Raw genomic sequence first — 16,863 nt, forward strand, 5'->3', positions numbered from 1 at the left:
AATTGAGAAAATACTTTGCTATATTTTAACGTTGAACATATATATCTGTATACCAACAGTGTCACATCTAGGGACATACCTGGACAAATACTTATACTGGTGCACTGAGTGACATGTAAAGTAACATTCATATTACCGTTGGTCATGATAGAATGTAACAGATGATTTAATTATGACATATGAAAGAGAAAGAATACTCCAAAATTGTGTGATTAAAGAATATGGGAGTATGTATGAACATGGTAGAATGTTCAGAACATAATACTGAAGAAAAACACAAACTATTCAGAAGACAAACTGTATGATATTATATTCACAGAATTAAAATAGATTTTTAAAAAATATAGTTTAAGGATATGGGTGGATTTATATTTAAAAGTAAAAGCTAGGGAATAATGAAACTATAGGAGCAGTTGTCACTGTCAAGAAAGCAGGATAATGGAAGTGATCAAAAAATACTTTATTTTTAAAGGTTAATAATTTTTAAATTAAAATTAGTTGCAGGTGTGTAGCAGCATTGTAGTTACATAATCAATACTTTAAAGTTGTTCCTCCTGATAATTCTAGTGCCTAACTAGCACTGTACATAGTAATTACAATATTATTGACTGTTTTCTATCCTGTACTTAACATCCCTATGGCTATTTTGTAACTACCAATTTGTACTTCTCAATCCCCTCAACCTTTTTTTACCCAGTCCTTCAGCCTCCTCCCCTAGGCAACTATCACTCTGTTCTCTGTATCTGTGAGTCTGTTTCTGTTGTTGTTCATTTATATTGTTCTTTAGACATCAAATATAAGTGGAATCATATGATATTTGTCTTTCTCTTACTGACTTATTTTACTTAGCATCATGCCTCTAGGTCCATCCATTTCATTCCTTTTTTTATATGGATGAGTTGATATTTCATCCTATATATGTAACAATTTTTTTTTATCCACACATCTGTTGATAGGCACTTGGGCTGGTTTTATAGCTTGGCTATTGTAAATAATGCTGCAATGAACATAGGAGTGCACATATTCTTTCAGATTAGTGTTTTATGTCTCTTTGGATATATTCCTAGAAGTGCAATCGCTGGATCATAAAACAATTCCATTTTTAATTTTTTGAGGAAATTGTATACTCTTTTCCATAGTAGTTGCACCAAACCCCATTCCTACCAACAGTACACTAGTGTTCCCTTTTTTTCACATCCTCACCAACACTTGTTTGTTGATTTACTGATAGTAGCCATTCTCATAGAACTGAGTGAAGTGTTATCTCATTATAATTTTGACTGGCATTTCTCTTATTATTAATGATGTTGAATAACTTCTCATATGTATAATATTAACCATTTGTGTCATCTTTTTATAAGTGTCTAGTTGACTCCATTGACTATTTTTTAATTGAATTTTTTTTTTGGTGTTGAGTTGTATGAGTTCTTTATAAATTTTGGATATTAACCCTTTATTAGATAAATTATTGATGAATGTTTTCTCTTCCTCAGGAGGTTGTCTTTTTATGTTGTTGATGGTTGCTTTTGCTGTGCAAAACTTTTTAGTTTGATGTAGTCCTATTTTTTTTTATTTTTTCTTTTGTATCCCTTGCCCAAGGAAATTTATCCAAAAAATATTACTAAGAGGAATGTCTGAGATATTACTGCCTGTGTTTTCTACTATGAGTTTTATGATTTCAAGTCTTAGAGGTAAGTCTTTAATCCATTTTGAGTTTATTCATGTATATAGAGTAAGATGGTAGTCTAGTTAAATTTTTTTGCATGTATCTGTCTAATTTTCCCTGCGCTGTTTATTGAACAGACCATTCTTACCCCATTGTATGTTCTTGCCTTTTTTGTCAAATATTAATTGGATATATAGGCATGAGTTTACTGAACTCTTTATTCTGTTCCATTGATCTCTATGTCTGTTATAATGCCAGTAACATAGTGTTTAATTACTACATTCTTGTAGCATTGTTTGATACCAGGTTATGCTTCTCCAACTTTGTTCTTCTTTCTCAAGATTGTTGTGACTAGTCAGGCTCTTTTGTGGTTCTATTTAAATTTTTAGATTATTTGTTCTACTTCTGTGAAATGTGTCATTGGTATTTTGATAGAAACTGTATAGAGTCTATAGATTACTTTAGGTAGTATGGACATTTTAATGATGTTAATTTTAGAGAACTTTCAATTATGCCAATATTCAGTTTTTTATGTATTTTGAGAGGTGAATTTATATGTGTTCATTCACTTTGCTTCCTAATACATATATTTATATTATATTTTTAGAATATACTGACAATTTATATTTCACACAATATAATAATAAAGAATTGAAACAGCCCTGGTCGCTTGGCTCAGCGGGAGAGCGTCGGCCTGGCGTGCAGAATTCTGTCCCGGGTTCTATTCCTGGCCAGGGCACACAGGAGAAGCGCCCATTTGCTTCTCCACCCTTCCCCCTCTCCTTCCTCTCTGTCTCTCTCTTCTCTTCCCGCAGCCAAGGCTCCATTGCAGCAAAGTGTTCCCCGGGCTCTGGGGATGGCTCCTTGGCCTCTGCCCCAGGCGCTAGAGTGGCTCTGGTCAGTCGCAACAGAGCAACGCCCGGGAGGGGCAGAGCATCGCTCCCCGGTGGGCAGAATGTTGCCCCTGGTGGGCGTGCCGGGTGGATCCCGGTTGGGCGCATGCAGGAGTCTATCTGACTGTCTCCCCGTTTCCAGCTTCAGAAAAATACAAAAAAAAAAAAAAAAAAAAGAATTAAAACAAACAAACAAACAAAAAAGCTTGAGAAAATGTTTTGGATTAAGTGCTGTGCCCGAGGTTCCCAGGCCACTGCCAGGTTCAATGATTGACCAGGTCTCATAAAACTCCGACATAAGGTTATGGTTTATTACAGCTAAATAAATACATTAAAATGAGCAGAGAAAAAGACCTAGAGGGCAATCTCCTGGGGAAACCAGGCATGAGCTTCATGTGTTCTGTCCCAGTGGACTCACAGACAGCACTTTATGTTCCTGGCAGTATTGTCTGACCACTCAGGTGTCACCAATCAAAAATGCTTAATCAAATTTTGGTGCCCAGAGTTTTATTGAGGGTCAATAAATAGATATGAATGCTCATATAACTGTCCTAGTTACTTAGTCTTCAACTACTTCACCTTGATCAAACTAATACAGTCTAACCTAAAGCCCAAGGTATGCAAACCAGACATTCACCATGAGTCACTTTATTAGCATAAGCTAGTGTGAGCCCCAGGGTATAAATATATTCTTATCTGGTAAGATAATCCAAGGTTTTAGGTGTTTTCTCATAGGAACCAGTCAGTGTCCAGTCCTGAAGACCTTTGAAATATGCTGTTTGGGCAGCCCTGGCTGATTCTGTTAACCCTTTCCCGCACAGTACCAGTATGCAAATATTCAATGCAGGACTCCATTTATTAACAATATCATGCTGTTTTGGTTGTTTACTTGGAGCTATGTGATTCTTGAATATTGATTCTTTCAGTCCTTCTATCTTGTTGGCTGACTTTTCCAATGTGTGATATTCACAGGTTTTGAAGTTAGTTTGTATTTTTGTCTAACTGATGAAAATATTATCCAAAACAAATGTTAAAGGCATATATTTCAAATAATTTTCACTAATGTTAATAAATGCATTACTTGAAAAACTATTGAAAAAAAGCAAGACATTGATTGGTATTTGTATATTTCAGGTATGTAGTAACATTAAACATTCAAGTGAAATAATAGAGAAGAATAATTAGAAAAACAGAAAGCAAGATCAATAATATAGCAAAAAGACAAAAGATTTTACATTCTAAAGAAAGGACTTAAATATTCTTAGGATCTAAAGAAAGAAAAGCATGGTGAAATAACACCCATTATAATAATTAGAAGTCTCAACATTTTTTACAATGTGAGTTTATCTTTTAAGTTAAAAAAACTGGAATGTTTTTTTCACATAAATACGTTAAACAATAAGCAAGAAAATATAATTTAAAAATATTTTTACAAGAAATAAATTGACTTTACATAATTAAAGAAATTAAATTTACATAAGAAGCATATATACAATGAATTAAAATAAAATACTAACATCATTAAGTGATAATAGTTCCCAAAGTAAGAAATGTCTTTAGATTTTGTAAATGAGGTTAATTAAGACTATACTTTCAGAGGTCATTTCTGCAGTTCATGAGTGAGATTAATTACATGTAAGAGGGCTATACAAGAGAGCAGAGAGGGGACATAGCTCAAAATATATATCTGAAAACCTAACCTAAGTCTCAAAATGACTGTATTTCATCTTCCAAACATTGTTGCTATTTCTGTTTCATTGAAAATAAAAACTATTAATTGAAAGAATATAAATCCCTGGCTGGTTGGCTCAGTAGTAGAGCATCAGCCCAGTGTGTGGATGTCCCGGGTTTGATTCCCAGTCAAGGCACATAAGAGAAGTGCCCATCTGCTTCTCCACTCCTCCCCCTCTAACTTCTCTCTCTCTTTTTCTTTACCTCCTGCAACCATGGATCGATTGGAGAGAATTGGTTCTAGGTGCTGAGGATGGCTCCATGGCCTATACCTCAGGCACTAAGAAGAGCTCAGTTGTTGAACAAAGGAGCAATGCCCCAGATGGGCAAAGCATCGCCCTCTAGTGGGCTTGCTGAGTGGATCTCAGTTGGGGTGCATGCAGGAGTCTGTCTCTCTGCCTTCTCTCCCCTCACTGAATTTAAAAAAAAAAAGAGAAAAAAAGAAGAAATGAAAGAAAGAATATAATATTAGTATTTATCAGTGAAACATCTTGGTTCCGTATATGATTGCATTAAATGCCCAGGAAGAAAAAAGTGGAAAGAATCCAACCAGTGAGCAGCCAGCTGGTGCAGAATAAAGTAGGTGAGCTATTTAGTGAAAGAGTGAACCACCTCTGAGAACAGCCTGATCACTCTGCTTCAAGACCTCTATGGTTAGGTAACCAATGTGGATTGAAGCATGGCCCCTGGGTGCTCAGACAACATTGATGCCTTAATGAACATTCATCTGGTCATGGTCTTTTATGCGAACCACTGATAGCATTTGGTTGTCGAGCAGAGTGACCTGTTTGTGGCAGGTCATAATGCCTGCTGTGCCACATTTCAGATGACTTGAACATTGCCTCTTCAATCAGGTGACACTTCAGAGGCAAGGGCAAAAGATGGTCATGAGAAAATTTCCTCCAGAAACTGTAAGTGTAGCTGTGTCTTTTTAGCATGCCCTGATCCCCACTAATTTACTTCAGGGTTCTACTAAACCAACTACCTGCTAAGTTCATATCAATAATGCTAAACTTTTCAATTTTTTGTAACTGAGGTATGATTAACATTTAACATTGTATTCATTTGACTTGTAAAAGATGATTCAATAATTGTATATATTAAAAAACCATCACCAACAACCATTATACATACTTACAATATTTTTTCCTTGTGTTGAGGAGTTTTAAGATCTACTCCCTTAACAACTTTCAAATATGCAATGCAGTATTATTAGCTATAGTTATCATGCTGTACATTACATCACCATGACTTACTTATTTTATATCAGGAAGTTTGTACTTTTGCACCAGTTTAGGTTTAACATTAAATTCAGTTGATTTTATTGGCAATTGACAGGAGGTTTCTGTGAGCAGAAAAGCTATGAGGTTATAGCAGAGAATATGTGTCAGATTTCTCAGTTGCCCATTATCAACCTTCTTGGAACGATACATTGACTAAACTCTTTGCTGCAGCTGCATCTGTGTGTATGTGATTTTGTGTGTATAGGTAGGTCCCATGAAAGAAACAAGAATAGTCAGGTTGAAATTTTAAGAAGGAAAGGCACAGAAAAGCTGTAATTAGTGCATTTTAATTAGACAAGTTTTCTAGGTAGCACATTTTTACACAAAGCCACACTTATTTTTTAGGGAGTATATGTGTGTATCGGGATGTAGGGAAAATAAAAGGTTTATAGTTGCAATTAAAATTACAGTACTAAAAATTTTTTAAGCATCCTACCAGGGGAATTAAATCAACATATTAAAACAAACATTTTAAATTTAAAGCATTTTGATATATAACAATCATTATAAATCATAAATGATAAAAATAATACATAGAGAAAAGTGTATAAATAATTACAAATATTTTTATGACACATTTCATGTGATATTATGACTTTTAGTCACTCAACACTCTATACCTTTCTTTCTCTAGAGAAGATTTTATTTGAAAGAGGTCTTATTTTGAGGATCCAATCAAGATAAAGGATGGTTAGATGAGGGTCCTAGGTCTTATATAAGTTTGGTAATTTACCTTATTCATTGGTAAATGTAAGAAAATTTACCTTATAAAGCACATATACTTCAATAACTAGTTAAAAAATGTACTGTTGAAAAACTGTAACTTTGGACCAACCATTGAAAATTAAACAAAAATGCTGCTATGTTCAGAAAATTAACCAAACAATCCCAAAAATGATGGGCTCCTTTTCTTAGCAATTACAGTCCATAAAGCCTTCTTTACTTCCTTATTCCTGAGGCTGTAGATCAGAGGGTTCAACATGGGGATCACCACTGTGTAGAACACAGAAGCCACTTTGTTCTGACTCAGGGAGTAGCTGGAATTAGGTCGCAGATAGGTGTAGATGGCAGTGGAATAGAACAGAATTATCGCTGTCAGGTGAGAGGCACACGTAGAGAAAGCTTTGTGCCTCCCCTCTCCTGAATGCATACGGAAGATAGAGAAGAGAATGTAGGCATACGAGGTGAGGATGACCAGCAGAGTACCAATCATATTTACTCCAGCAAAGGTAGAAATGATACTTTCATTCAGTTGTGTGTCAGAACATGAGAGTCTAAAAAGTGGAGGGCTGTCACAGAAGAAATGGTGGATGACATTGGAACTGCAGAACGGCAAGCTGCTAACATAACTTGTGTTCACCATGGAGTTCAACAGCCCCGCGGTGAAGGCCCCTGCTGCCATTTTTAGGCAGACTGTCCTGGACATGACCAAGGGGTAAAGCAGAGGGCTGCATATGGCCACATAGCGGTCATAGGCCATTAACCCAAACAGAAGGCATTCAGTAGTGGCCAAGGCGATAAAGAAGTACATCTGCAGAAAGCAGCCAGCAAATGAGATGGTTTTCTTCTCTGACAATAAATCCACCAGCATCTTGGGGGTGATGGTGGATGAATAACAAATATCCACGAAGGACAGGTTAGCCAGGAAAAAATACATGGGTGTGTGAAGTCGTGACTCAGTCCTGATTAAGAGGATCATCCCAACATTCCCCCAGAGTGTCAGAGTGTAAATCACAGAAAAGAGTAAAAAGAGGTTAATCTGTAGCTCCAGTGTGTCTGCTATTCCCAGCAGGATGAACTCTGTCACCAAGGTGTAATTTGTCCTGGTCATTTGTTACAGATATAGTTTGTTTAAATTTGTATTAGGTTAAATGTTTCCTTTTACAAATGTTGTCAAGGAAAATTAGAAATGTTAATGGAACATTCTCACAATGAAAAACAAAAACCTAGGAAAACATAGCATAGTAATAGAGTAGTAACTGAATTTAAAAGAGAACTTGTGTATAAATAGAGAAGGATTTGAGTGTAAGCTATTATCTGTATTGTACCTGGGTTGTAAGCCTCTGAAATTACTGGTGAAATCTACATACGCCGTTTAAGTTTCTATAATTGCAACCAACATATGTTGTTCTATTTTTCTCTACTAGCTCACATCCAAAATGTAAAGAACACAAATATTCTTGCTGAAGTGTCTTCCATTTTCTAAAGAGGTATGCAGTTTTAACTCGAATACATCTTTTCTATCAATACTAGTCTGTTTATTCTTCAACTCCCAAACTCATTCATTGCCTCCTGGACATAGCTCTTTTTTACCCTAAACAGCAAAAATAATGACTGTTTCAAATAACCATTATGTTGACATCTATCATATCCTGAAGAATAATTTCGTTATGTTTTATCAAACTATTATTTGTTATAATGTACACTATCAAAGTAATGCATTGTTGTAGCGGACACTACCTCTACACTTTGGTGATAACAGTACCAAATCCTTACAGCATAGTCCCCAGCATCTTACCTGAGTTGTCTATTGTCTTCTTTTTATTACCTGGAGCTAAGAAGTTGTTCCTAGAATTTTTTTAAAAGAAAATTTTCATATTTAAATGATATGAAATGCAGTGAAAGTTTGAATTACCTATTTGTAAAAATTTGAAACACCTTCTGAATAAATACATGTTGCTTCTTTTTTATGTTTTTCTCAAAGAGAAATGGGTAACCATGGGAACTATATTAAAGTGTTTAATTGTGGAGTCAAATCTCCAGAGGCAGAAACTTTCAGTCTCAAAAGAAAAGAAAATAGTTATTTACATATATATAGAATGAAACATTGCATCATGAAGGGGTTCCCGATCTCTGTATTACCTTAATGTTATTGTCAAAATAAAAATGAATTTAATTGCCTATTTCCTTTGGATCTCTTTTTGCTTTTTGTATTTTTAGTTTTTTTTTGAATGACCATAGCCCACTACCAAATTATTATTCTTCTTTCCAGTGTATGTGGTATGTGTGTGTGTGATCCTCCCTTTATCTGGATAACTTTACTTCTAGTCCCACTCTGTTCTGGAGTGAAATTAATAAGAAGAGAAAGCTAATATCCATTGTACAAAGTTTAAAGCATAACTATACCCTGAGAAAATATGATATGAATAAAAAACCTACTTTTTCTTTTATGATTTTAAAATTATGTTGTTATTTTGCAATTATTGTCTATGATTCTTATCCTACAAGGGGAGAAATTACAGATTTTCTAGACTTCAATTCAAAAGTAGAACAGTGAAATAAACCACAATGAGTATCCAGATGTGTGGAGAGTCTGTTTGCGCAGAGAATTCAGAGTGCAGTTATGAAGTACTATATCACAATGGTCCATGTGAATTCATAATTAACACCAGTCTGTGAGGTTGGTATTTTTTTACATATTTTGTAAATGAGGAAAGAAATATATAAAGCTATTAAATAATTTCCAGTGAACAGACTATGAAGAAGTGGGAGAGTCAACCTGTTACAAACATATACATAAACAATGAGTATCTAGTTACTTAACTTTCTTCTCCTGTTTCATAATATTTTATCTTAGTCAGTTAGGTTATATACATACATACACATATGTCTATATATACTTCCCTGTGTGTGTATCCTCTTCCAAATCCAATCTTCCAAATTTCAGAGCAGCTAGAGTATCTTTCCATCCAAAGGAAATCCTGTACCATCATGTTAAATACTATTTAAAAATTTGATTTGTGGAGTTTCCAAATCAAGCCTTAAAAACTGATGCCAACTGACAGCTATCAAATACATATTTACCTACATAATATTTATTTACTAGTGTATAATACAATTTATATCATGGAAGTACTTAAAAATAAGTTGTAATTGAGCTACCAAAAATGCAAATTAAGAAAGACAGAAAGAGAATCAGCATCATAAATTATCGTAACAGAGGAAGGAGTGCATGTAATAAAGAAAATATTAATATTATTAAATCATTAATAAAACAAGAACCAAAAAAAAAAGATTGAATTTACTGAGCAAGAAATTATAGCTAAAAATCTTGGAAAATAAGTTTCATTCTGGAGGAAGCAGAAAGAATAATATATAAAAAAATATTTCAATTACAAAAATGGTTAAATAATGAGTTGGAAACAGATTTTTAGTCACATGTATTATGTCATAGGTATTTTACAGTAAATTATCATTACTTTAGGTGTACAGTTTGGTGAGTTTTGAGAAACATCCACTGTCTTGTAACCACCACCACCAAAACAGATTATTTCACACAGTTTAACAAAATCCATTACAGCCCTTCACAGCTCCATGCCAACCCTCATTCTCTGGCCATCACGGGAAACCATTGATGTGATTTATGTCATGCTATTTCCTTTCCAGAATGTGATCATCATGCATGGTATCATACAGTAGGTAGCCTTTTGAGTCTGGCTAGTGTTCCTCATTGTAATATTTAGAGATCCAAACATGTTACTTTTATAAGTGTTCTCCTTTCATTATTAATAGTAGTCCATTCAAAAGATGTATTACAAGTTGATGACCATTCAGTGTATTTCCAATTTAAAGAAATCATGCACATACCTTAAGAGCTAGAAAAGACTCAAATAAACAATTTAACCCTGCATCTGAAAGAACTAGAAAAAGAACAGCAAGTAAAACAAAGAGGAAGTAGAAGGAAGGAAATAATAAAAATCAGAGCAGAAATAAATGACATACAGGCTAAAGAAACAATACAGAGGATCAATGAAACCAAGAGCTGGTTCTTTGAGAAGGTAAACAAGATAGATGAACCTTTAACCAGACTCACCAAGAAAAAAAGAGAGAGAACTCAAATATATAAAATTAGAAATGAGAGTGGAGAAGTAACAACTGACACAACAGAAATACAAAGGAATGTAAGAAAAATACTATGAAGAACTGTATGCCATAAAATTAGACAACCTAGGTGAAATGGACAAATTCCTTGAAACATATAATCTTTCAAAAATCAATATAGAAGAATCAGAAAACCTAAACAGACTGATTTCATCAAATGAGATTGAAACAGTTATCAAAAAACTCCCAACAAACAAAAGGCCTGGGCCAGATGGCTTCACAGGCTAATTCTACCAAATATTCAGAGAAGAACTAACTCCTGTTCTTCTCAAGCTATTTCAAAAAATTCAAGAAGAGGAAAGACTTCCAAACTCCTTTTATGAGGCAAGTATAATACTGATTCCAAAACCAGGCAAACACACTACAAAGAAAGAAAACTATAGACCAATATCCCTGATGAACTTAGATGCTAAAATTCTCAACAAAATATTAGCAAACCAGATACAGCAATACATGAAAAAAATCATACACCATGATCAGGTGAGATTTATTTTAGGGAGAGAAGGCTGGTACAATATCCTCAAATCAATCAATGTGATTCAACACATAAACAAAAGAAAGGATAAAAATCACATGATAATATCATTAGATGCAGAAAAAGTATTTGATAAAACCCAGCACCCATTTATGATCAAAACTCTCAGCAAAGTAGGAATACAAGGGTCATACCTCAACATGATAAAGGCCATCTATGACAAACCCACAGCCAACCTCATAATCAATGGACAAAATTTAAAAGAAATCCCCTTAAGATCAGGAACAAGGCAGGGGTGCCCCCTTTCACCACTCTTATTCAATATAGTTCTGGAAGTCCTAGCCACAGCAATCAGACAAGAGAAGGGATAAAAGGCATCCAAATTGGAAAAGAAAAAGTAAAACTATCATTATTTGTTGATGATATGATACCGTACATAGAAAACCCTAAAGTCTCCATCAAAAAACTACTGGACCTGATAAATGAATTCAGCAAAGTTTCAGGATATAAAATCAATATTTAGAAGTTAGTGGTATTTTATACACCAACAATGAATTGTCTGAAAGAGAAATTAAGAAAACAATCCCCTTTACTATTGCAACAAAAAAAATAAAGTACCTTGGAGTAAATTTAACCAAGGAAGTTAAAGACTTGTACTTGGAAAATTATAAAACATTGATAAAAGAAATCAAGGAAGATACAAACAAGTGGAAGCATATACCGTGTTCATGGTTAGGAAGAATAAGCATCATTAAAATGTCTATATTACCTAGAGCAATTTATAAATTCAGTGCAATTCTTATTAAAATACCAATGACATACTTCAAATATATAAAACAAATACTTGAAAAATTTATATGGAACCAAAAAATAACACGAATAACCTCAGTAATTCTGAAAAATAATAATAAAGTAGGGGGTTTCACACTTCCTGATATCAAGTGATACTACAAGGCCATCATACTCAAAACAGCTTGGTACTGGCAAAAGAACAGGCATACAGATCATTGGAACAAAACAGAATACCCAGAAATAAACACCTATATGGACAATTGATACTTGACAAAGGAGGTAAGAGCATACAATGGAGTAAAGACAGTCTCTTTAATAAATGGTGTTGGGAAAATTGAACAGGTACTTGCAAAAAAATGAAACTGGATTACTAACTTACACCATTCACAAAATAAGCTCAAAATGGATAAAAGATTGATATGTAAGTCGTGAAACCAGAAGCATCTGGAAGAAACATAGGCAGTAAGCTCTCTGACATCTCTCATAGCAATGTTTTTGCTGATTTATCTCCACGGGCAAGTGAAATAAAGGACAGGAGAGCAAATGGAACTATATAAAACTGAAAAGTTTTTGCACAGCAAAAGACACCATTAGCAAAATAAAAAGACAACCCACACAATGGGAGAATATATTTGCCAATATGCCTGATAAGGGGTTAATCACCAAAATTTATAAAGAACTTCTAAAACTCAACACCAGGAAGACAAAGAATTCAATCAAAAAGTTGGCAAAAGAAATGAATAGACACTTTTCCAAAGAGGACATACAGATGGCCAATGGGCATATGAAAAAATGTTCAACATCACTAATCATTAGAGAAAAGCAAATTAAAACCACAATGAGATACCTCCTCATACGTGTCAGAATGGCGCTTATTAACAAAACAACACATAATAAGTCCTGGAGATGTTGTGGAGAAAAGGGAACCCTCCTCCTATACTGTGCTGGTGGGAATGAAGACTGGTGCAGCCACTGTGGAAAACAGTAAGGAGATTCCTCAAAAAATTAAAAATGGAACTGCCCTTTGACCCAGCTATCCACTTTTTGGAATATATCTTTTTTTTTTTTTTACAGAGACAGAGAGAGAGTCAGTGTGAGGGATAGACAGGGACAGACAGACAGGAACGGAGAGATGAGAAGCATCAATCATTAATTTTTCGTTGCACATTGCGACACCTTAGTTGTTCATTGATTGCTTTCTCATATGTGCCTTGACCGCAGTCCTTCAGCAGACCGAGTAGCTCCTTGCTCGAGCCAGCGACCTTGGATCCAAGCTGGTGAGCTTTTTGCTCAAGCCAGATGAGCCTGTGCTCAAAATGGCAACCTTGGGGTCTCGAACCTGGGTCTTCCGCATCCCAGTCTGACTCTCTATCCACTGTGCCACCACCTGGTCAGGCTGGAATATATCTTATGAATACCAAATCACTGATTCAAAAGAAGAAATGCACCCCCATGTTTATTGCAGCATTGTTTACAATAGCCAACATCTGGAAACAGCCCAAGTATCCGTCAGTGGACGAGTGGATTAAAAAGCAGTGGTACATATACACAATGGAATACTACACAGCCATGAGGAAGAAGGAAATCTTACCTTTCGCAACCACATGGATGGACCTGGAAACTATCATGCTAAGTGAAATAAGCCAGGCAGAGAAAAAAAAATCATATGACCTCACTTATTTGAGGAATCTAATGAACGATGTGAACTGAGCAACAGAATAGAGACAGAGGCGAGATCAAAGGGACCAGAGGGAAAGTGGTCAGAGGAAAGTAGAAGAGAAGATGGGATCAGAGAAGGGAAAGATTAATGAAATTATATATATATAATATAAAAATATATATATATAACACAGCATTATAGAGAAGAGGACAGCAAATCCTGGAGGGAAGGGGGGAAGGAATTGGGGGGAGGGGGCATGGGGGGGCCAAGGGGAATAAGGGGGTGGGGGGAGATATATTCAGTGAAACACTTGAATCTATGTAAACACAAATTAAAATCATAAATAAAAAAATCATGCACAAACCCCTTTTCTGTGGACATCTGGTTTTATTTACTTTTGGTAAACAGAAGTAGAATTGCTGGGTAGTATAGTTAAATATAAGTTGTTTGAGACAGACAAACTAACAATATTGTGCTATTTTGTACGTTTTTTGTGAAAGGGACAAAGAGAGAGAGACAGAGGGACACATAGGGACAGATAGGCAGTAAGGGAGAGAGATGACAACAAGCATCAATTCCTCGTTGCGGCTCCTTAGTTGTTCACTGATTGCTTTCTCATATATGTCTTAAGTTGGGGGTTACAGCAGACTGAGTGACCCCTTGCTCAAGCCAACAACCTTGGGTTCAAGCCAGTGACCTTGGACTTCAAGCCAGAGACCTTTGGGCTCAAGTCATGCCTATGATCCTATGTTCAAACTAGCTAGCAAATCTGTGCTCATGTTGGTGAGTCCATGCTGAAGCCAGATGAGCCCACATTCAAGGTGGTGACCTTGGGGTTTCAAATGTGGATCCTCTGAGTCCCAGTCTGATGCTCTATTCACTGCGCACCACCTGGTCAGGCTGTTTTGTACTGTTTTTTTACCAGCGATGTCTGAGAGTTCTTGTTGCCTTAAGTCATCTCCAGCACTTTGCACTATTTAAAAAAAAAAATTTTTTTTTGTAAAAGTTTAGCTATTCTGAAAGGCACAAGGTTGTACATGTCTTGTGATTTCAATTTTAATTTTCCTAATGAGTAATTATTTCAAACAATTTTTTATGTGCTTATTTGCTATATTTATTTTTTATTTAGTGAAATCTCTAAAAATCTCTTGCTTATTTTGTTATTTGGTTGCTCTTTGTTTTATTATTATTGAGCCATAAGTATTCCTTCTATATTCTGGATACATTTCTATCTATAGATAGGCAATTTGTCAATGTTTCTTCAATTTGTGGCTTGGTTATTCAGTTTTTAACAGTATCTTTTAAAAAGCATATTCGAAGTTTGATTAAGTATAGCTTATTAACATTTACTTGTGCCTTTGCATAATATCTAAGAAAAATTTTCTTAACTTAAACTTTTTTTATGTTTTATTTGAGAATATTTAAGTTAAGTTTTATATTTAGGGCTATCAGTTTTTCTTTGATTTTGGTATTAATGTAAGATTCCTTCCTTCCTTCCTTCTCTCCTTCCTTCCTTCCTTCCTTCCTTCCTTCCTTCCTTCCTTCCTTCCTTCTTTCTTCCTTCCTTCCTTCTTTCCTTCCTTTCTCCTTTCTTCTCCTCTCCTCCCCTTCCTTCCTTCCTTCGTTCCTTCGTTCCTTCGTTCCTTCCTTCGTTCCTTCCTTCCTTCCTTCTTTCCTTATTTCCTTCCTTCCTTCCTTCCTTCATTCCTTCTTTCCTTCCTTTCTCCTTTCTTTCTTCTCACCTACCTTCCTTCCTTCCTTCCTTCCTTCCTTTCTTCCTTCCTTCCTTCCTTACTTCCTTCCTTCCTTCCTTCCTTCCCTTCCTTCTTTCCTTCCTTCCTTCCTTCCTTCCTTCCTTCCTTCCTTCCTTCCTTCCTTCCTTCCTTCCTTCCTTCCTTCCTTCGTTCCTTCCTTCCTTCTTTCCTTCTTTCCTTCCTTCCTTCCTTCTTTTCTTCCTTTCTCCTCTCCTCCCCTTTCTTTCTTCCTTCTTTCCTTTCTTCCTTCCTTCCTTCTTTCCTTCCTTCCTTTCTTTCTCCTTTCTTTCTCCTCTCCTCCCCTTCCTTCCTTCATTCCTTCCTTCCTTCCTTCCTTCCTTCTTTCCTTCCTTTCTCCTTTCTTTCTTCTCTCCTTCCTTCCTGCCTTCCTTTCTTCCTTCATTTCTTCATTCCTTCTTTCCTTCCTTCCTTCCTTCCTTCCTTCCTTCCTTCCTTCCTTCCTTCTTTCCTTCCTTCCTTCCTTCCTTCTTTCCTACCTTCCTTCCTTTTTTCTTCCTTTCTCCTTTCTTTCTCCTCTCCTCCCCTTCCTTCCTTCCTTCGTTCCTTCCTTCCTTCCTTCCTTCCTTCCTTCCTTCCTTCCTTCCTTCCTTCTTTCCTTCCTCTCTCCTTTCTTTCTCCTCTCCTCCCCTTCCTTCATTCTTTCCTTCCTTTCTCCTTTCTTTCTTCTCTCCTTCCTTCCTTCCTTCTTTACTTCCTTCCTTCCTTCCTTCATTCTTTCCTTCTTTCCTTCCTTCCTTTCTTCCTTCCTTCCTTCTTTCCTTCCTTTCTCCTTTCTTTCTCCTCTCCTCCCCTTCCTTCCTTCCTTCCTTCCTTCTTTCCTTCCTTTCTCCTTTCTTTCTTCTCTCCTTCCTTCCTTCCTTCCTTCCTTCCTTCCTTCCTTCTTTCCTTCCTTCCTTCCTTCCTTCCTTCCATTTCTTCATTCCTTCTTTCCTTCCTTTCTCCTTTCTTTCTCCTCTCCTCCCCTTCCTTCCTTCCTTCCTTCTTTCCTTCCTTTCTCCTTTCTTTCTTCTCTCCTTCCTTCCTTCCTTCCTTCCTTCCTTCCTTCCTTCCTTCCTTCCTTCCTTCTTTCCTTCCTTCCTTCCTTCCTTCCTTCCATTTCTTCATTCCTTCTTTCCTTCTTTCCTTCCTTCCTTCTTTCCTTCCTTCTTTTCTTCCTTTCTCCTCTCCTCCCCTTCCTTCCTTCCTTTCTCCTTTCTTTCTCCTCTCCTCCCCTTCCTTCCTTCCTTCCTTCCTTCCTTCCTTCCTTCCTTCTTTCCTTCCTTTCTCCTTTCTTTCTTCTCTCCTTCCTTCCTTCCTTCTTTCCTTCCTTCTTTTCTTCCTTCCTTCCTTCCTTGTTTCCTTCCTTCCTTCGTTCCTTCTTTCCTTCTTTCCTTCTTTCCTTCCTTCCTTCCTTCTTTCCTTCCTTTCTCCTTTCTTTCTCCTCTCCTCCCCTTCCTTCCTTCCTTCCTTCCTTCTTTCCTTCCTTCCTTCCTTCTTTCCTTCCTTTCTCCTTTCTTTCTCCTCTCCTCCCCTTCCTTCCTTCCTTCGTTCCTTCGTTCCTTCATTCCTTCCTTCGTTCCTTCCTTCATTCCTTCTTTCCTTCTTTCCTTCCTTCCTTCCTTCCTTCATTCCTTCTTTCCTTCCTTTCTCCTTTCTTTCTTCTCACCTACCTTCCTTCCTTCCTTCCTTCCTTCTTTCCTTCCTTCCTTCCTTCCTTCCTTCCTTCGT

At 36.2% G+C, this 16,863-nt stretch overlaps 1 protein-coding gene across 1 annotated transcript; it reads right to left on the reverse strand.

The window, feature by feature from the left end:
* Positions 1–6,435: 6,435 nt before the first annotated feature.
* Positions 6,436–7,404, reverse strand: LOC136320784 (olfactory receptor 5F1-like). The gene has a single exon (XM_066253934.1). The coding sequence runs from the start codon at positions 7,402–7,404 to the stop codon at positions 6,448–6,450; it is 957 nt and encodes a 318-aa protein (XP_066110031.1). The 3' UTR covers positions 6,436–6,447.
* Positions 7,405–16,863: the final 9,459 nt, after the last annotated feature.

The sequence above is a fragment of the Saccopteryx bilineata genome, chromosome 1 (genome assembly GCF_036850765.1).
Source record: "Saccopteryx bilineata isolate mSacBil1 chromosome 1, mSacBil1_pri_phased_curated, whole genome shotgun sequence".
Taxonomy (NCBI): domain Eukaryota; kingdom Metazoa; phylum Chordata; class Mammalia; order Chiroptera; family Emballonuridae; genus Saccopteryx; species Saccopteryx bilineata.